Source organism: Pongo abelii, chromosome 14 (assembly GCF_028885655.2).
Source record: "Pongo abelii isolate AG06213 chromosome 14, NHGRI_mPonAbe1-v2.0_pri, whole genome shotgun sequence".
NCBI lineage: Eukaryota > Metazoa > Chordata > Mammalia > Primates > Hominidae > Pongo > Pongo abelii.
In genome coordinates this window covers 26,286,144-26,308,031 of record NC_071999.2, presented here as the reverse complement: position 1 = coordinate 26,308,031, position 21,888 = coordinate 26,286,144, and the positions used below count along the sequence as shown (strand labels likewise).

General features: G+C 46.8%; 1 protein-coding gene across 13 annotated transcripts in view; it reads right to left on the bottom strand.

The window, feature by feature from the left end:
* SPATA13 (spermatogenesis associated 13) overlaps positions 1-21,888 on the bottom strand; it is a 330,065-nt gene that overhangs the window by 18,440 nt on the left and 289,737 nt on the right. For 11 of the 13 annotated variants that reach the window (XM_054529388.2, XM_054529387.2, XM_054529396.2 and 8 more), the window contains 3 exons: positions 4,022-4,158; positions 1,902-2,081; positions 1,342-1,527 (listed from right to left, as the gene is read on the bottom strand). In XM_054529388.2, the coding sequence (XP_054385363.2) occupies positions 1,342-1,527; positions 1,902-2,081; positions 4,022-4,158 (503 nt within the window). Of the gene's footprint in view, positions 1-1,341; positions 1,528-1,901; positions 2,082-4,021; positions 4,159-9,358; positions 15,566-17,248; positions 18,188-21,888 lie in introns of those variants that run through there. The other 2 variants (XM_054529398.2, XM_054529399.2) reach the window with 2 other exon arrangements.

Sequence of the window (21,888 nt, the reverse complement as noted above, 5' to 3'; positions counted from 1 at the left end):
ATAGGTTCTGGGGCAGACTGCCTGGGTTTAAATCCAATCCCACCACTTAACTTCTCTGTGCCTTGGTTTCCCCAACTGCAGTGGGGGCTAAGAGGACCTGCTCAGTGAGAATGCTGTGGTAGCTGAGTTAATCCAGGTGAGGGGTGACAAACAGTCAATGCTCAATAATCATGGGCAGTTCCTCTTATTTCCCTAAATGGCACTGCAGACCTGCTTCTTTCGCCACACACTCATACAGAACAAGATGGCTGGCACAAAGAAGCTAAACACTGGCATGTCCACACAGCTGGCTAATCCGATTAGAGAACGGGCAGTTCTCTGACTTCACCTTGTCTTCAGCACTGAATGGTCAGCATTGAACTGATAGTGCACATATCAGCATTTACAGCTAGGAGAGCCGTAATGAGCAGACAAGGCGAACAGCAGTGTAGTGTGATGCTCGTACACAATCCATAGAAGCACAAAATACCACAGGAAGACAAAACCCTTTCAGGTGCACCTCTACTAATGACAAGTTCTCCGAAAGCAGGATAAGACTATAAAATAAAATTTGTTGCCAAGTAGAATAGCATGACAATAGAATATAGCCTTTCATATGACCAATAGAAAACCAGCATTTTTTTCCCATCTGTGTCGAAATGACTCAGGATCTCATCTGTGAGTTGGTGATTAGATGCAGTGCGGTTGCAGATAGTGACAAATCTTTGACTCTTTGTAAAATCAAGTGAGGGTGTTGCCTTCTATGAAAGCCATTCTTTTCAAACAGTCTCAGGAATTAGGTCCTGATAAGAGATAGTTGCAGAGTGCACTTAAGAGAGGGGCTGGGCACACTGGCTCACGCCTCTAATCCCAGCACTTTGAGCAATCAAGGCAGGAAAATTGCTTCAGTCCATGAGTTCGTGACCAGCCTCGGCAACACAGTGAGACCGTCTCTATATAAAATTTAGAAAATTAGCTGGGTGTGGTGATGCATGCCTGTAGCCCTAGCTACTCGGGAGACTGAGGAGGGAGGACTGCTTAAAGCCCAAGAGTTTGAGGCTGCAGTGAGCTATGACCATGCCACTGTACTCCAGTCTGGGTGACAGAGCAAGACCCTATCTCTAAGAAAAGCCTTGTCTCTGAAAAGAGACCCTGACTCTAAAAAACCTCCACCAACAGCTAGGACAGCTGCAGCACTCAGACTTAGCAGTGCAGACAGCAGAGGCGGAGAAATGAGCAGTGGACAAGAGTGTACATGTGGGAGTCTGATGTGGGGGCGGGGGTGGAGGTGGGGAGAAAGCCCAGGCACCTCATGCAGCCTCATACTGTGACCCTCAGTGAAGTCCCAGCCTGGCATCCCACCTCGCAGATGTCCCTGAGGTGTTTGATGTACACCCGCTCGGTGTCCATGATCTCCCGGATGACGTTGGTCCGCATCTGCTGCTTGTTCTCGCAGTGCCTCTGGCGGCTCTGGCTGGCCTCCTCGTCCTGCTCCTCGCTGGGGGTGCTGCTGGAGTTTTCCGACAGCTCTTCCTGATTCACTCGCAACTGCAACCCACACACAGGGGACAGGTGACTTGGGGCAGGGGAGGGCAGCATGGAGCAGAGGCAGGAGACCTCCCGGGTTCTTACTTTCCTGTGGCCTGTTGGGAAGGCAGCCTGGCCCTCGCTTGAGTCTCATGGCCTCAGCAGGGCCGCGGCTGTGCCAGCAGGCACGAGGACCACAGAGAAACACCGAGCAACTCGCTTGCCTTCCTTTAACATTTTTGCTCCGACCCAGCCTAATTTCTTACAGGTGTGACTTACATGTCAGATAACAATTACAAAAGAACTGACCTGATAAAAGGCGAGTTCTGACCTGAAAGGATCCTGCAGCCCCCACCACCGATACTTTGGAAAAGCTGCAAGCGCCCCACACTTACTCTGACGAAGCTCGCGGGGAACCAGGCTTCCTTATCTTCACTGCGACCCCACCACCAGTCCTTGTTGGAGGCTTCCAGAACCTGGATGACATCCCCGGCTTTGAAGCCCAGTTCCTGGTCGTCCATGGTCACATGGTCCCACAGGGCTTCTGCGCAGACCACGTTGCCATCACTGATCAGCTGAAAGGAGACAGTGGGGTGCACTCAGCATAGAGCACGAGTGGGCGGGATGGTGAGGGAACCACTAGGTGCACTCTCTCAGGGTGACACTGGTATCCTCTCACTGGGATATGCTGGTGGCATTTGGTCCACAGTGACTATGCGACTGGTTACGCAAAGAGAACCCAGGAGAACAGACTAAGAAAAAACAAAGTCAGGAGGGCATCTCTACCTGCTTTTAAAGAAAGCCCTTAAACTGGGCATGGTGACTCACACCAGTAATCCCAGCACTTTGGGAGGCCAAGGCGGGTGGATCACCTGAGGTGAAGAATTCAAGACCAGCCCAACCAAGATGGTGAAACCCTGTCTCTACTAAAAATACAAAAATTAGCCAGGCGTGGTGGTGGGCTCCGGTAATCCCAGCTACTCGGGAGGCTGAGGCTGGAGAATCGCTTGAACTCAGGTGGTGGAGGTTGCAGTGAGCGGAGATCGTGCCATTGCACTCCAGCCTGGGAACAAGAGCAAAACTCTGTCTCAAAAAAAAAAAAAAAGCCAGATGTGGTGGCACATGTCTATAATCCCAGCTACTTGGGAGGCTGAGGCAGGAGAATTGCCTGAACCTCGAAGGCGGAGGTGCAGTGAGCCGAGATTACATCACTGCACTCCAGCCTGGGCAGCAAGAGCAAAATGCAAGAAAAAAGGGAGGGAGGGACGGAGGGAGGAAGGCAGGCAGGCAAGCCCCTTTTTAAAAAAGTATTAGTTGCTCACTTAGCAGCAGGTCAGTTATCTAGCAAATTTGAATTCTGAAATATTTGCTCCAAAAATGGTTTCTGGCAGCCGTACTAGATGTCACAGAGCCAAGCCTACTAAAGTTATGCACATATGCTATTGGAAGTCCCTCACATCTCCCTCCAGTGTGGATCATTGGTACTTTATTCACAATTCGAGTAAGTTTTGCATCTAACTTTATACTTTACAGCAATTAAAGAGAACATAGCATGATCTTGAGATCGTTAACAATTAAAAAGTCAGGAACAGACGTGGCTCCTCCGTCCACTGGCCACGGGAGCAGGTGATTTTCCACGTCTCCTTAGCGCCCAACGATACACATCACTGGCCATCTCAGTAAAGACGCTGACTCACTAAGGAGTTATGCTCCACACGTTCTGCTCAAGAATGCCAAAAGCTGGAGGTATCTTCCAGAATGATTTCCTAAAAAAAAGCTAAAGCTGCAGGGTGGCCAAAGGAACACCAGATTTGAAGGGAGAAATACATGGGTACCTCCAGCTCTGCCATTCGCCGGGAAGTAATTAGAGATCTTTCCTCAGAGCGTTGATGAAAATGTGGATAATAACCAAAATGTCCACTTCTTAGATCAGTTGTGAGAATTATACGAGATAGTGGAAGGGAGGGTATTCTTTCATCAAGTGGAAAGCACTGGCCGAACACTGATGGGGAGCTGCTCTTCCTTACCTAAAAAGATGAGCTGCCTCTACCCAGAAAGCTTAATCCCATACATTTTCCTGGACAAGGTCAGAGAATCACAGTGTTGTTCTTTCTTTATTTTTGAGATGGAGTCTCGCTCTGTCGCCCAGGCTGGAGTGCAGTGGTGTGCTCTCAGCTCACTGCAACCTCTGCCTCCCGGCTTCAAGCAATTCTCCCTGCCTCAGCCTCCCAAGTAGCTGGGTTTACAGGTGCGCACCATCATGCCTACCTAATTTTTTTGTATTTTTAGTAGAGACAGGGTTTCACTGTGTTGGCCAGGCGGGTCTTGAACTCTTGACCACAAATGATCCACCTGCCTTGGCCTCCCAAAGTGAATCACAGTGTTGTTTTAATCAGAGTTCCAGGTTTTCGGACATGCTTAGTAAAGAAGAACTAGGGAACAAAGTCAGAAGTGGTTGTGGACCCTGAAAAATCAGGTATCCCGTATCCACCACTGTCGTGTGGAATTCCAGTACCTCATTGATGGCCAGCTGCTCCCCGCCGGGCTGCAGGTACCGAGGGCTGGCCTGGCAGAGGTCTTCATAGCTGAAGTCCTCCTCACTACCGTTGTCATCCACTAAGGCAGAGGGCTCAGTACCTCCATCTGAAGAGACTAAAACATACAAAACAAAGGCATGATTTAAAAGACACAGCTAACAAGAGTTTTTCATATGATGAAAAAATTTGGTAACACACTCCCAAGGGAAAGTAATCATCTGTATCTTACTCAGAATAAGAAACTGTTAGAAAATGTCTACATTACTCCAAAGTTAAGAGCTGCGGTTAAGCGTGACATTAAGTGAGAGGTAGACTGTTAAAGAGTGCACTGCCAACACAATGCCACTTGCAGGGTGAAGGCCATCAGGGCATTATGTGTAATTTAGTTGGAAATCCGTGCTCCAAACTGGATATTAACAACATAAATATAGATAACAATGCTGCCAAGCAATGTGCTGGAAAGCTGAGGAGGTAAAAAAGATGAAAAAGATGATCCAATATTCCGCTTCCATCCTTTATCTGCAAGGCAACAGTATTACTAAAACCAGTACATCCCAACAGTGTCTCGAGTAGAAACGTGCCGTCATTCTTACTCTCTGTACATATGTGAAAGGCTTGGAACTCAAAATATGAGAATGAGGAATTACATAGTACTTTTACCAGAAAAGAGAGAGAAAGATCTTTTAAGGATGGTGCAGCTTTTTAGATTGGCCACCCCAGTAGTCAGATTTTCCTTCTTGGGAAAATAAGCCACCCTTGGCAAAGCCAACAATCTGTCCCTGAGCAGTCTCTTCTTTCAGACTCATGGCCTCAGTCCTCCTGTGCAAGTTCAGGGATGTCTCCATCACTGTTTCTCCACTTGATCTTAGCCAAAAGGCCGAGAAGCAATCTATCACTATTTTTTCCAACAGAATGACTGTCAGGTGCTGGGGACGGAAAGCTATACAACAGATGACCCTTGTCTTTAAGGGGATGCAATAAAACCTGAATTCTGATGACTGCAGCCAGGAAGTGGAAACATAACAGGGAGAGTCCAAAGCAAGTGGCACGATTTTAAAGAGAAAAGGATCCTCCCCAGTCAGGGAAAGGCTTCCTGGAAGAGGAGCAGGCGACTCAGAACAGTGCGATGGCCCGATTGCAAATCAAAGGTGGCTTGATTCGAAGCACATGCTCCACAGACTCCCCGCACATCTCACGAAAGACAAGACTGCAAAGATCGGGGGCACACAGAAGGGCCTCACAGGCTGGAGTTCATCCCGGGCTGCTCTTCCGGGGTTCGGAGAAAGGAAGCCACAGGACCTAAGTAGAGTCCCCCCTCATATGACAGAAAGAGAAGAGGTTTTAGGGTCACAGAGGCTGGTCTGAATTCTGGTCCTGCCCTTCTGTGGGCACGGGACCTAAATCAAGTGACTTCGTTTCTCTGAGCTTCATGTCCTTCTTTTTGAACAATCAGGCCACAGAACGCATGTGAAACTCTTAGCATCCTTGACAACAGCTGGAACTCCACAGAGAGTGCTACTGTGGTGATGGTGTCCCACACGATGAGGGCTGGCTTAATGACAGACTTTGCTACCACATGGGGGAAGAGCTGTTGGGGCAGAGCCTGGGGCCAGGGAAGCCAGCTGTGGAGAACACAGGTTAGTGGGAGTGGGCAGCAACAGGAGCTGCCCCAGGAAATGGCATCAGGAACTGAGATCCACGTTGGGAGGCCAAGCTCATGCCTGCAGCAACAGAGATACAGTCAAGGATGTTTTGGAAAAATTCCAAGTTCCCTGGAGATTTAACAAAAAGCAGAAGCCTGAGGGAGAAGCTGGTGTGCCGGGAAGGACAGAGGGCTGGCTGAAGGTCGCCCTGGGATAGTGCTCCACAGGCTTGCTTTCCTCAGGGACTTGGCAAATCCATGTTTCTAGTTACTTGACTAGAAAAGGATGGGTCGGGTTTCCGACTGAAGAGTTCATTCTTGGGGAGGAGATGTTTTATATTCGGATCAATCTAACCTGCATTTTCTATGCACAGCTCATCTTACCTGCACTGGCCATGTGCCAGGTGCTCGGCAGACACACGTCCAGCCCCAGACCCCCACCCCCCACCACCATGCTTGGCCTCCTGCTCCCCTTATGCCTCTCCTCCCTTCCCTCTCCTCATCACTTCAGCCACACTGCTGTCACAAGCAACCAATTCTGTAAATAGAGCCCAGGAGTCTGGCACTAGAACAATGATAAACATGGAAAAAGATCCACAATAATGGGGGTAATCAACACTGCAGAAGTAGTATTTCACACACCAGCATTTTAGGTCTTCCTTGCCAAGCACAGACAGGGCTGTGATGATGAGGAGTTCAAGCTCATGCACTGGTGATGCACGGAACTCTTGGAGCAGGACGGAGGGAAAGCAGGAAGGTGTGCACATGCTGCCAGCGGCGCCTCTTCCAGCCAGGTCCCAGCCCCTCTCTGAGACTGTGCTCAGGCCACCTCCCACCTGGCAGCCCCAGTTCTGTAAGCCTGAGCTCTGGACACGGCACCTGTGAGTGGTGCCCACTGAGCTGGGTCTGCTCATGGGCTCTGGCTTTCCAATTGCTTCCCCCTCTGCCTGGGGTGCCCCTCTCAGAGAAACCCCGACATCCCAGCCACCATCACCTTTCCAGAACCCTCCTGTGATTCCAGGGGAAACAGCTGCTTACGTCCATGACAGCACACGCCACAGTGAGGCATGGCCCATGGGTCTTCACCTGTGCCCCAGCCGTGAAACCACCTAGACAGGTGCGCTGGACACCACGACAGCCAGGGAACCTTGGAGCAGCTGACAATGGAAGCCAGGGGAGAGCTCTCAGCATGGACAAAGTCAGGGTTCCAGGCTCTGAGTGCATCGTGCCAGTCACCCTCTACCCACCTCCACTCCCCTGCCTGGGCCCATCCCCAGTCTTGGTCAGGAAAGGTCAGGGCCTGTGTCTGCGAGGAAAAAGTGAAAGTAAGCTGTCTAAGAGACCAAGAGACGGGGGTGGGGGAGTGTGAGGGAGGAGTAAATTCCTGGGCCTAAGCACAAAGCCAAGAGGCAGAAGAAAGAGCTCCATAGCCTTGGTCTTGCCTTCTGGGCCCTAGCTTTCTTACCTGCTCATTAAAGGAGAGGAGACGGTTGTCAGGGGCATGGCAGGGCCTGGCACCTCAGGAGAAGGGAGTGCACTCTGGGAGCACGGGTGGATGGGCAGTAGGGAGCCAGCTATGCATGTGTGTATCCATGTCTGTCTTGCTGGGGGTGTGGCTGGAGGTCTTGAGAAAGCCAGACCTGTGCTGTCTGAGAAACACTAGAGCCTGAACAACGCATGGTGACTGTTTCGTTTTAAATGTAACTTCTGCTTCCTATGCTAGGCCAGGGTGCGTACAGGCGGAGAGCAGGAGGTCACCTAGTCTAGTATGCTTTGCTGGTGTGTGAGTTTGGGGGTGGGTTGCGGGATGTCTTGAGGAAGCACATCATTTTTTTCATGCATGAGTATGTCTTAGACTCCAAGGGAAACAACACTGAAGACAAAAGCCTCCTCTAACCCTGGAGCTGCCAGACCACGAGGCCCAAGAACTGTGCTGCTTACTGGCCAAAATATCCTGATGCTCCTGGGTGAGGAGAATATACACAAAGTCTGGGTGTCTAATGCCTAAAGCAGCAGGAATCTTCCAATTTTAGCAATCACTGATCTGGCACTGTCAGGTACCAATAGCATTTTTCCTTATCAATTTAAACCATGGTTGAGCCAAAAAAAAAAAAAAATGATAAAGGCATTGGGGCTTCCCACCCATAGCAAAGCTCTGAAAAATGACACTTTCTCCTCGAAGAACTGAACAGTGTTTTCCAAGGGAGAATTCTTTACCATGATCTAGCTATTGCTGTGAAAATCAGTAAAGAAAGAAAAAAAGCTGGTTGTAATCATGTATAAATTCACAATTAACAGGAGTCTACTGAAAAGTGTTAGACCTTTACAGGAGGTACCAGGAGAAAACCCTCTGGACAGAGACACGGACTGGAAATATTGACTGCTCTCGGAGTTCTTCATAAACACTTAGCAAAACAGCTCTACCGGGGGTCGTGGTACGCACCTGTAGTCCCAGCTACTTGGGAGGCTGAGGTGGGAGGATGGCTTGAGCCTAGGATTTCCAGTCTGCAGTGAGCTCTGATTGTACCACCAGACTCCAGCCTGGGCAACAGAGCAAGACTTTGCCTCAAAAGAAAAAAGTAAAGAAAAAAGACAACTCTGGCTGAGGTTAATCACAAGAGAGGTTTCAACAGCAACTGTTTCAACATCATGGATTAGTAGTTAGCGACACTGCGGAAGCAAGATGGCTTGAAGCGCTCATGGGTCGGCTGACTCAGTCCTGGCCAGGAGATGGGGGGCAGAGGCCACGGGCAAGAGACTTGAAACACGGACGAGGGAAAGTCATGGCGCCTGGAGTGAAAATTCCTGGGTGAATGTCCTTGCTTCACTAACTTCCTAACTAAATGACTTCGGTGCAAGTCACTTCAGCTCTTTGAGCTTCAGTTTTCCCATCTGTAAAGTAGGCATTAGCCTGTGTGTTTTATCTATTCAGAGGTTATTCTTCCGCCTCTCACATCCCACGACCCACTCACTGGCAGATCTGACTCAAGTTCCTGAAAGTGTCCAGGATCTGGCTACCTCTTACCCCTCTGCCACCACTCAAGCCTGGGTCCTCTCCCACCACTTAAGCCTGGGTTCCCATCCAGCTTCAGGCTCCCTCCAGCAGCCCCTCCTGGTCTCCTGCTGCTACCCCTGCCCCCGGCAGGCCATAGCTGCCAGAGCGATGCTGCCAAACCATTCCCAGACTGGATTGTGTCACTCCTCTGCTCAGAATCATCCACGGGGGAGACAGCCAAAGTTCTTGAGACCTCTCCCCAGATACACTGTGCCTCCCACCCCTCTCCAACCAACGGGCTCTTGGCTGCAAAGACCGCAGGCACTCCTTGCCCAGGGTCGCTGCTCCGTGTGCCTGACAGCCCTCTCCAGGTACGCACACACTGGCTCCCTCTCTCACCTTCACCATCTCACTCAAAACCACAACCCTCACTCTCACGCCACTGTCTCCCCTGGTTTAGTTTTCTCCATAGCATGTGTCACCGTCTAATGTATTCTGTTCCCTATCCAGAATGTAAGCTCCAGAAAGTCAGTAATTCTTGTCTGCTTTATTCTTAACTGTGTTCCTGCCTGGCACACATGGGAGGCAGAGAAGGAAGGAAGGAAGGGAGGGAAGCAAGGAAGGAAAGAAATACGGCATGTGGACTTCGTGCAAGGCTTTGGGATCAGATGAACTTGCCTTCAAATGATAGCGATGCACATTTTTTTTCTTTTCTATATTTTTCTTTTTTGAGTATGAGTCCTTGGTCAAGTTTCTTTCTTTGTTTTTTCACCTGTTGAATGTGGATGATAATACCCATCTCTCAGGGTTGTTTATACATTCTGAACAAGTACTTGTTATTGGTGTGCTTTGGGCCTCAAGTGGAATGATGATATATGAAAGCACCCTGTAAATTGAAAAACAGTATAGAATTGCAAGATGTGGCTGGGCATGGTAGCTCATGCCTGTAATCCCAGCACTTTGGAAGACTGAGGCAGGAGGATCCCTTGAGCCCAGGAGTTTGAGACCAGGCTGGGCAACATAATAAGACCCATCTCTATAAATTAAAAAAAAAAATTAAAAATAGAATTGCAAGATGTTATTTTATCAGGTGCCTATAATGGGCTAGGCACTGATTTAAGCTGTGGAGGTGAACTGGCTCATATAATCCTCATGACAATGCTACATGGGAGATGCTGTCAGTTGTCCCCATTCACAGATGAGGAAACGCAAGTCCCAATAACTCACAGCTGTGTGCAGCGGGCCCAGGCCATCTAACTCTTACCCACTGGGCAGAACTGCCTCCTCCAGCAGTAGCTCTGTTACTTGTAATAAGACAAAATGATATTTAAAACAGTGTTAGTATCCAAATCTGTGTGTTTTGCTCCCATTCTGGAGAGCAGCCATATGTCCTTCCCTCCGTTCCCTCATTAACCCTTCCTTCCAACTACCAATCCCTGCTCCCAGTGGGGCTTATCAAGGACCTGATTCCATTTGCTGGTTGTATCCTTTTCCCTTCACCACCCTACTTTCACGATTTTAAAGTCCCTTAAAGTTAATGATTCCTGTGTTCCTGTCCCATAATTTAAGTGTGTTTTATGGAGTGGGATTTCTCAGTGTCTGATGTCTAGACAGGAAGAATCTTTGTGCTATGCTTTGATGCTTCGTCCAGGTCTGGTGGTTTTCTATGATTCCCCACGCTTACTATCTAGGTCGCTTACCATCTTAAAGGACAGGACAGACTTAAAGGAAAGGACAGACGTTTGATTTTTGTCTTCCCAGCCCCTAGCATAGTACCGGGCATACAGAAGGCACTCAGTATGTGATTTCCAACTGAACTGCAAATTGCTGATGTGGAAACTGAGGTTCCAAGAAGTTGAGTCATTTATCAGGGCTACACAGCGGCTGGGTCAGAACCAGGATGGGAACCCAGGTCTCTCTGACTCCCACCCTTGTGCTGATCTGAGATTCTAGCTAGAAAAATCCCTCAGTCAGTCTTCATGACTCCGTTTCCCTCCCCAAGCCATCCTATATATATTACTTCCAAGGTGAACTTTTTTTTTGAGATGGAGTCTTGCTCTGTCGGCCAGGCTGGAGTGCAGTGGCGTGATCTCGGGTCACTGCAAGCTCCACCTCCTAGGTTCACGCCATTCTCCTGCCTCAGCCTCCTGAGTAGCTGGGACTACAGGCACCCACCACCACGCCCAGCTAATTTTTTGTATTTTTAGTAGAGACGGGGTTTCACCACGTTAGCCAGGATGGTCTCGATCTCCTGACCTTGTGATCCGCCCGCCTCGGCCTCCCCAAGTGCTGGGATTACAGGCGTGAGCCACCGCGCCCGGCCCAAGGTGAACTTCTTAAAACAGTGGTTTTATGATGTCACAAGAAATGACATGGGAGTTGTCTCTTGCTTCATGACAAAATTCTTCTACAGTATATCTTCTCTGTAATCTGACTCCACTCTACTTGAACACTTTAAAGTGTCACATACTCTCAGTAGACATTGTTCAATTGAATTACGAATTGCTGATGGGGAAACAGCAATTTGCAGTTCAGCTGAAAAATCTTAGATGTAGTGGTCCACAGCGTGTCAATACCAGCTCTGCTGGGCAGAGTTCCTCACAATGGCCAGACCCACAGGCCGGTGCTGCTGCCTTCTTTACCTCTTCATGTTCCATTCCGCACTAACTTCAATAGGCTTTGATCCTCAACTACAGATGAAAGTTAATAATGATGACTTCTTATCTAAGGGAATTTTGACACTGTAAAGCTATTATAAATTCTCAAAATGTATGTCACAAAATCAGGGGAAATGAATATATTATAATAATTAAAAAGTAAATTTTATTGTTTCTTTCTTCCTATGTGGTGAACACATAACATTAAATTTTACCATCTTAACCATTTTTAAGCACACAGTTCCAGTTCAGCAGTGTCAAGTATATTCACGCTATTGTGCGACAGAACTTTTTCATCTTGCAGAACTGCCACACGTATTAAACACCAATTTCCTCTTCTTCCTCTCCTGTTCCTTGGCAACCACCTTTCCACTTTCTGTTTCTACGATGTTGACTACTTTAGATACTTCATATGAATGGGATCATACAGTATATGTCCTTTTATGGCTGGTTTATTTCACTAAGCATAATGTCCTTGACATCCATTCATGGGTACCAAGTGTTAGAATTTCCTTCTTTTTAAACACTATATAATATTCCATTGTTTGGTTAGCACTTCCATTGATTTTTAAAAGAGGAAAAAACCAAAAATATTCTATTGTGAGTATATACACCACATTCTGTTTATCTGTTTGTGGGTAAACATTTGGGCTGCTTGGCTATTGTGAGTAATGTGCTACCATCTGTTTGAAACCCTGCTTACACCTCTTTAGCATACTTGATCAAATGGTAGTTCTAGTTTTAATTTTTGGAGGACTCTCCATACTGTTTTCCACATGGCTGCATCATTTCACATTCCCACCAACAGTGCGCAACAGTTCCAATTTCTCCACATTCTCACCAACTTAGTTTCTTTTGCTGAAAAAATAGGTGTGGAAAGAACATTTTTGGGGGAGGGGTGGGGGACAAGGTCTTGCTCTGTCGCCCAGGCTGGAGTGCTGTGGCGCAATCTCAGCTCACTGCAGCCTTTGCCTCCAGGATTCAAGCGATTCTCCTGCCTAAGCCTACCGAGTAGCTGAGATTACAGGTGCGTGCCACCACATACAGCTAATTTTTGTATTTTTAGTAGAGATGGGGTTTTGCCATGTTGGCCAGGCTGGTCTCAAACTCCTGACCTCAGGTGATCCACCTGCCTTGGCTTCCCAAAGTGCTGGGATTACAGGCGTGAGCCACTGCACCTGGCCCAAAAAGCCATTTTTGGAAATGATCTTGTAAACAAGAAGCAAAGACTGCTCCAAATTGAAATCAGTTTTAAAACCCCAAATGCCTACATACAATCAATACGAGAGCAGACAGAGGAGGCTCTTTCTACAACACTTCCCGCAGCTTCAGTCAGGTAGAAGGAGCACACCCTTGGTCATCAAAACTGCGTGCTGACCATCAGCGCCTCTCTGACTGGGGACAATTCCAAGAGAACACATCTGTTCCACAGAGTACTATCAATTCCAAAAATGTAATAAAGTGAATTTGTAATGCTCTTGTTCAATAACCATGGTTAACCATCACTCCTAGAAACACTGCCCTCTGGGGGCCCCTGATTCCTGGGGCTGCATCGGTCCTTCCCCAGTCCATCCCTTACACAAATGTCTCATTTTCCTCCTCATCTCTGCTTTCCTCCTGGCTGCAGCTGTCAGTGAGTAGAATGCCCCAGTCCACATTTTCAGCCCTGGCCACTTATAGCTTTAGGAACTACTACAGAGAACAACGTGGTAGCCATAGAGGAGGTGTCATTTTTTTAAATTGGAAGGACTGTTACAAATACAGTTAGAGAAGACATCAGGAAAAAAAGAGCCCCTGACTTATAAGTGGGGGAGGATAGTCCTGGTGAGGGTGTGATAACAGGGTGGAGGTCGAGGTGTTCTGTTAAATGAAAGGGAGGTGAGATCTAACACAGCCCTTAAACATCAGGCACTTGACAAGAAGGAGACACAGATTTAGCTGTTTTCATGAGGCAGTCTCCAACACTGCCTAGCTAATGAGCAGCTGGTTCCCGGCCAGCATCTCCCACCCAGCATCACTCCTTGGTGGGGAATTTCCCCTCCCTTGACTTCAGGGAAATTCCCCCACCCTTAAAATAATCTGCTAAAACCATGTATTTGAGAAAACCTCTTGCTGATCGCTCAGACTTCCTCAGAGTTGAGATAAGCCATTCTGACTTCCCATCTTAAAAACGGAAATGGCAAGCCCAGGCGGGCAGCTCGTGTTCACAGCAGGGAGCAGCTGTCATGGGCTGCTGCTCTGTGGGCTGAAACTATGGGTGGACCCCAAGAGCTCAGGCCACGGAGAGGCACACAGAGGGAATGAGCTGGGTCACAGGAACTGACAACGTCAAAACATGATGCACGACTTCCAGGGTCCATCCCCCTTCAGTGGTTCCCAAACACCCAGGGCCCGTGGCATCTAATCACACGGAAAACGTTTAGAAAAATAAAGATCCTCCCCTGCCCTGGGCCACCGAGTCAGGTTGGGTGGTGGGGGTGGGGAAGGATGTTTGCTGAGAATTTATTTTGAAAAGCTCCTCAAATGATTTTGACACCTGGAAAAATTTGGGAACCACTGGACCTTCAGGTTAAGCTTACTTAAACCACACCACATGCTCAGGTTGTTCTAGGACATATGCCTTTTGTTGCCTGTCCATGCAGCAAGCCACAAGTTGCAGGCAATGGATTCTGACTGCATTGGCTGGAAACCTCTGCGTTAGCCAATGTGTACCACTGAATGTTCCTTGTTCCAACGAATAGGACAAACTCCTTCCATCCATCCACGCTGACCTCTCTGCCTGGAGCAACTTTCCCACCCAAAACAGCCCATCAAATTCTGGCTCATCCTTCAAAAGTTTAACCATTGGCCGGGTGCAGTGGCTCATGCCTGTAATCTCAGCACTTTAGGAGGCTGAGGCAGGAGGACTGCTTGAGGCCAGGAGTTCAAGACCAGCCTGGGCAACATAGCAAGATCCCATCTCTATTTAAAAATGAACTTAAAGAAACAAAAACAACCAAACAACAAACAAAAGTTGTAACCATCATTGCTTGGTGACGGTTCCATGACTTATTTTTCAGCTCCCTGATCCTCTGCCATAACAATATCTGCCTTTGATGTTCTAGAAACATGTTAGACTAACCTCTTTTAAAATGTGTCACATTTACATTATAGTTATTATTAAGTTTATATCTGTCCATTTATATCCTGCCCCTACTCTTATCCTAGCTGCGACTTTCTCAAGGACAAGGAACATGCTTAATAGTCAGTGTTGGGTGACTGAATTAAAGTATGAAATATGTTTCATGTTCCAGAATGCAAACTGTTACTGTTAGAAAAGTCACTAGTATATCTAATCTAGACTTTCAAGCCATTCTTCACAAACAGTATTTTTCAATCTTTTAAACGTGGATAACAATAAGATCAAAAGGAATCCTAGAAACTGACATATTAACTCTCACTGATAATCTGTTATTAATGTCTAAGGAGCTTTGAAAAATCATTCTCGTAATGCATAGCTTCACATCAGTATTCAACTTAGGGCCCTGCACCCTGGGCAGCCAACACCTCATTGGCTCCAGACCCCACAACCAAGCCAGCAGCTCTACTCCCTCCTGCTCTCAAAACTCAGCCTCTGTCCCGTCTCCAGTTCATAGCTGGGGCGCTGGCTCTGGGCTTCTTTGTGTTTTGCAGTGAGCTCTTAGGTTTTACCTTTGACTTGTCCCACAGTGCCTGTCTTCTGTTCTTAGCCAGGAGCTGCTCGTCCTGGGGCTGCTGGCTCTGAGCACGGCTCCTCCCGTCCATCCTGGCTGACGCCTGCCGATCCATCCTGGGCCCTCTCCTCTGCTCTGCTGCTCCCTGACAGCTCTCTGGGCTGGTGTCTCGTCAGCCCTCCCAGTTTCTGACGGCTGCCCAGCTGGCTGGACAGACCTGAGCAATCACCCATCTGGCTTCCTGGCATCTTAATGTGCGCCAGGCACTGCGCTCAGTGCTGGAATAAATCCTCCTGCGAGCCTCGCAAGCATCTTGGAGTGTTGCTGTCTGGTTATGAAGGAGGAAACTGTGGCTCAAAGAGGTTAAGTAACTTTCCCCAAGTTGCGGGGCTGGATTCAAAGCCAGGTGTGTCTGCCAGCAAAGCAATCCTGCTATGAGCCTGTCTCAGGCTTGGCTTCAACTCACACTGACAGGAGAACAGTACAGGACAGCACAAGATGGCAGACAACCCACAAACCCGCCCTCCCTGCCATGGTGTCCTCCTGGGAGCCACTAGGCTGTCCCTCAGGGTCTTTCAGAGCCCCACAACCCCTCCCTTACCCCCTACCCTCTCAGGGCTCTCAAATGAAAGAAAATCCATCATAGGCAAGCTTTATTATTTGTTTTAAATATGGTGCTTGTTGTCATTTTATTACATGTATTCACTCAGTATAGTGCATATAGGAGTGGCAACAGTTTCTGCAGTGCACTGACCCAGGCCCCTCTCAGAGAGGCAGGTGAAGGACTGCTGCAGAGGGTCAAGGCCGCAGAGGGCAGATTCTGGCATGCTGTTTCTCCAGCAGCACCAAGGGAGCACCTCTCAGAGCTGGAGGCTGGGTCGGGCTCCCCTCAGCCTCCCCTCTGTGAAAGGGGGTGGAGGAATGCTGGAGGAGAGCCAGGGGCCACCTGCTCCCCACCCCTGCCCGTTCGTGCTGGCTGCACTCCCGGTGGGAATGAACACGCCCCTGCTCAAGGCCATGGGTGCAGGAACCCTGGGAGGGAGCACCCGCACGTCCGCTTCCTCCACCCAGGTCTTGCCAGTGCCGTCTCGCTAGCATTACCGAGCCCTCTCACTCATGTGGTCTGTGTTCTCAATATAGAAATCGCCGGGCAACTTTTTTTTTTCCTTTTTCTAAATTTTGGCTCGTAAAATGGAGTACACACCAGTCTTGTTTTGATAATCCACTAGACACAGAAGCCGTAACCACATCCCTGCTTTCTCTCTGCCAGCACAGAAACCAATCAAAACAAGGAAGAAAGCACAAACTACAAACTGTACTGCTCTGACAGGGCCCCAGGCTGCCTCGAGCTGCCATCTAAGGTTCCCATTCATTTCAGGCGAGGCGCTGGCATCTATTTAGGGCAAAAACAGAGACAAGATCTGTTTCTAAAGCATCCTATTGTATCCATGTTGTGCAGCCAGGGAAAAGTCTGTCTGTGAAATCTTGTCCTTATTTCCTTTTAAGAATGTGAGGATTAGAGTTTATGGCTTCCTAGTGTGAGAGTACGAAGTTTCTTTCACATTTAAATAGTCCAAATAGTCCAATACTCACAGAATAGACAAACAGATAATACTCACAGAAATACTAAAAAGAAAGCAGGAGATAAGGCACAAAGCAGTAAGCAAATACTGGGTAATGTCACTTTAGAAACAGGAAACTATTTTTCAAAGATCAGTTCACAGCCTTAAACCTCACACATTCTCAATTAGCAAGAAACATTCTTATACACACCAACAATAATCTCTTGAATAAAGGAATTTCATGTAATAGAAGCAAAAACCAGTAACAATATCAGCAGCAAAACCAGTAACAATATCAGCAGCAAAACCCAGACCCCTTACTCAGGAAGGATGGTTCAGGCTTGATTCTTATGATTTTCTACTCCAAACAAGCAACTGTGCCATAAACAAAACCAATTTCTTCAACTGACTATGTCCACAACTAAAACTATCCTCAGCACCCTTTACTAGAAGAGTGAGCTTTTCCCCACAGGCTCACACCTGACAAGCAGCAGAGAGAGAGAGTGAGAGAGAGAGAGAGAGTGAGAGAGAGAGAGCAGGGAGAGGGGGAGTGAGAGAGAGAGAGAGAGAGAGAGAGGGAAAGAACTGCAACTTGGGAAGGAAAGAGCTGAATCGGCAACATGTCACAGTACAACAACCCATTCTCTGCACACATACCCAAGTGAAGGCTTTCCAGACTCCAGAATCTTGCTATCTCTCTTCTAGCTACCATCCTTCTGTTTGGAAAACAGCAACCTTCAGAGCAGGACTGGGGTGTGACTGAGGAGCCGGTCCCCAAGCATCACAGAGGTCTGCACAGGCTGGCAGCTACGGGAACTGCAGAAATCGCTTATTCACTGCTTTGACGCTGTGTGCGTTCCCGGCCAGAGACTGCCCAGAAACTGACAGCTGGCTCCACACTCCGTGTGACCAAGGGTTAGTGGCTACACTGACATTGCAGGGGACTTGAGGAGAAAATTCTAAACTAAGGCAAAACCTATACACACCAAAGCCAAACACACTCACAAGCCATCAGGTGCTGTCGAGAGCCTTCAGTGAAGGTAGGAGAAATGGTGTGTGCTGCTTTTAACTACAAAACCTAAACCTGAGTTAAACTTTCAGAGAGCTTTTCAAAAGGTATTTATTTCACAAGAAAAAAGCACAGGGGTCACTTAGTTCAAAAATACAGTTAGGATTTCACACCGTGGTATGACAAAAATTTGAGTTATGACATTACATTAAGTTAGCTATAAATTTATGAAATCACTTTAAAAGAGTGATTTTGTTCAAAAGGTATACATGTAAAGGCATACATGTAAAGGTATACATGTAAGTTCTCTCCAGGTAACATATTCTGGTTGTTTTTATTTCCTCTATACTCTTCTATACTTTCCAAATTATCTACAACAAGCAAGTCTTTCTTTCATATTGTGAAATGACTGTTAACAAAGAGTGAGCTTCCTTCCATTTCCCCATAAGCAGAAGACACTGCCTTTTTAACTTTATGAACAATGAGGTAATATATATGCAAAGTAGTGACCTCACAGTCATCTCTTAATAAATGTGGGTTTAAGCTGGGCCCGCTGGCTCATGCCTGTAATCCCAACTACTCAGGAGGATGACGCAGGAGGATTGCTTAAAACCAGGAATTCATGACCAGTCTGGGCAACATAGCAAGACCCTATCTCTAAAAAAAAAAAAAAAAAAATAGGTCTGGGCAAGGTGGCTCACACCTGTAATCCCAACACTTTGGGAGGCCGAGGTGGGAGGATCAATTGAGCCCAGGAGTTTGAGACAAGCCTGGGCAACATAGCGAGGCCCTGTCTCTACCAAAAAAAAAAAAAAAAAAAAATTTATATTAGCCATGCATAGTGGCATGTGCCTGTGGTCTCAGCTACTCAGGAGGCTGAGGTAGGAGGATTGCTTGAGCCCAGAAGGTGGAGGCTGCAGTAAGCTATGATGGTACCACTGTACTCAAGCCTCAGTGACAGAATAAGATCCTGTCTCTAAAAATAAAAATAAAAAATTAGCTGGGCAGAGTGGCACATGCCTGTCATCCTAGTTACTCAAGAGTCTGAGATGGGAGGATCACTTGCGCCCAGGAGTTCGAGGTTGCAGTAAACTATAACCACACCACTGCACTCCAGTGTTGAGTTACAGAGCTAAATCCTGTCTCTAAAATAGATAGATAGATACATACATACATACATACATGTTAAACAAGTGATAGTGCCAATTAGTAAAATGCATGCTTTATAGTGATGAGCTTTGGAGTCAGACTGCCTGTGTTCAAAATCTGCTTTCCCATAACAAAATTAGGGAAAGTTTCCAAGTCTCTAGGCAGCTGTCTTTCCACATCTGCGGAGTGAGGATAACTGGAGCACCAATCAATAATCCTCACAGAGTTACTCGAGAACATATTACAGTGTTTAGAGAAGCACTGGCTCTTCATTGGGGATTAATAAATGTTAGCCGTCACGCTGCTGCTGTTGCTCCAAAACACCTGAGGTCCCTTAATAACATGCTAGTTCCCAGGGAAATCACAGCATGAATTCAGAATGGAAAGCTGTATGATTAGTAATAACACACATGTTGACTATATACTGTATCGTAGGCTTTTATTATCTTCAAATATCTGTGGCTATTTCTATTGATCTGGTGCATCCCACCCTTAAATCCAGGTCAGGACAGTTTTCTGGGAAACTCATAGCCTTAGTAACCGGCACTACAAGTGAAAAACACACACGATCACACAAACCCTTGTGACCAGTTCGGCTGAAAATCTTTCTCTTACAGAAATTTTATTTACTTTATTTTGAGACAGAGTCTCGCTCTGTCACTCAGGCTGGAGTGCAGTGGCATGATCTCGGCTCACTGCAACCTCCACCTCCCGGGTTCAAGTGATTCTCCTGCCTCAGCCTCCTGAGTAGCTGGGATTACAGGCATGCACCACCACGCCCGGCTAATTTTTGTATTTTTAGTAGAGATGGGGTTTCACCATGTTGGCCAGGCTGGTCTCAAACTCCTGACCTCAGGTGGTCCGCCCACCTCGGCCTCCCAAAGTGCTGGGATTACAGGCATGCACCACTGCACCCAGCCTCTTACAGGAATTTAAAAAGATGATTTAAAAGAGGCAAATACTTAAGATGTTTAATAGACAATTCATTCAATAAAGGCATATTCTCAATAAAGGTGGTAGTTTATTAAATTATAGACTCAAAAGACTCCTTGATATTGTTTTTCACAGCAGACTACTCTCTCTCTCGTAAAGTCTCCTAAGTATATCTCATGGAATACTAGTTGCATAATATGCTCCAAGAAAAGAGTTTGAAAACCACTGTATATTGTATCTACCTTTTGGACATCCTACAGGCTTCATCAGTAATCACAGGCTCTAAAACGTTCCCACTGACAGCTGTGCCATCTTGTTTAACATAGAATTTAACAATCGTATTTGGCCACGACGCTCTTTTTTTATGACAATACATATTACTACATCAAAAGAAGTATCCTCTGGCCTTGCTACGCACAGTAGGGCCCATGGACCAGCAGCATCAGCATGACTGGGAGCTGGTGAGAAATTCAGATTCCTGGGCCCTGCCCCAGTTTTGTAGAATCAGAATCAACATTTTAACAACATCCCAGGTCATTCAAATGCACACTCAGGTTTCAGAAGTGTTGTTCTAGGCAACTCAAGAAACTATACAACATACTTGAAGAAGCACTGCTATGAGGCAAAATCTTGAATATCAGTATCTTTTCTCATCAATTGAGAAAGTAGCGAACACCATGGAATGAATGGGTGGGCTTGAGTTTAGTCAGAATGAAAAGATAAAATGCATAATACTCAGATACAAAGCAGCACAAAGTAGGAATGAATTCTCAAGGTTATCCATTCCAACAAAGCCTAAATTCCAGAAGGAGGCAAATAAAATCCAGTGTTTTCATTTTCTACAAAAATTTTTTTTTGGTTAAAATCATTAATTTTCAAAAAGCAAAGCTCTCTTGGCCTCATTTTCTTAGAACTTGGTAGGCTCTGTTTGCTCACTTTCACTTTTCATTGGCATCTGGTACAAGAGGATAGTTTCTGTTTCCCAAGCACTTTCTCTCAATCCAGAGACGGGGTCAGGGCACTAGACTAACATCCTTGAGATTACAGGATCTTAAACCAGAGGCATTCACTAGAGATTATTGTGTAGGCAAAACAAAATAAAAAGAAGGAAAACAAGTAAATAAACAAAGACTGCCTTGAAATCAGGCATCTTCTCAAAGGGTGTGACCCAACAACCCTTTTATGTCCCCACCAGCTTAGATATGGCCCCATTACCAAGCACTACAGGACAGGTGCTAGATGGAGGAGCCCCAGGGAAGACAGTCACACTATTCTGTGGCAAAGGACTACCATCAACTTTAGGAAATGGGCTCAAGGATGGGCACATCAGCCAGCCACCCTCCTAAGATAGTTTTGGAAGAAGCTACTACTAATGTAGAAAAGGGCATGACAGAACAAGGAGATAGGATTTTTAGCTTAATTTTTTTTTTTTTTTTAGTGATCAGAGCCTACATTTACCAGATCAGTAAGAATGCTATAACAAAAACCTAAACCATAGTTCAAAGAAGTCTTAAAATCCTGTCTGGGCATTGGTGGCTCACACCTATAATCCCAGCACTTTGGGAGGCTGAGGTGGGAGGATCACTTGAGACTGAGAGGTTGAGGCTGCGGAGAGCTGAGATTGTACCACTGCACACAAGCCTGGGTGACAGAGGGAAGCCCTGCCTTGAAAAAAAAAAGAAAAGAAAAAAGAAAAATCCAACCCCCAAATTAATCTCTTCTCTTTGGATAAGATACCACTACCTCACTGGAACTGGGAAATGACCATCATCGATTATTGGCAACACTGAAAGGATTAAGCACAGGGATCAGATCTGTAGGTAGGAATGGAGATATCCAACTTACATATTAATATGAAATGCTGAGAAATCAGAGAGGACAAAATAAACACTGAGGACTGTGTGTGGTGGCTCATGCCTTGATCCCAGCACTTTGGGAGGCCAAGGTGGGAGGATCACTTGAGGCTAGGAGTTTGAGACCAGCCAGAGCAACATAGGTAGACCCCATCTCTACAAAAAATAAAATAATTAGCCCAGCTTGGTGACACATGCCTTGAGTCCCAGTTGCTCAGGAGGCTAAGGTGAGAGAATCCCTTGAGCTCAGGAGTTCGAGGCTGCAGTGAGCTATGATTGGGCCACTGCCCTCCAGCCTGGGTGATAGAGCAAGACATTATCTCTATAAAAATTCAAATTAATTTTTTAAAATA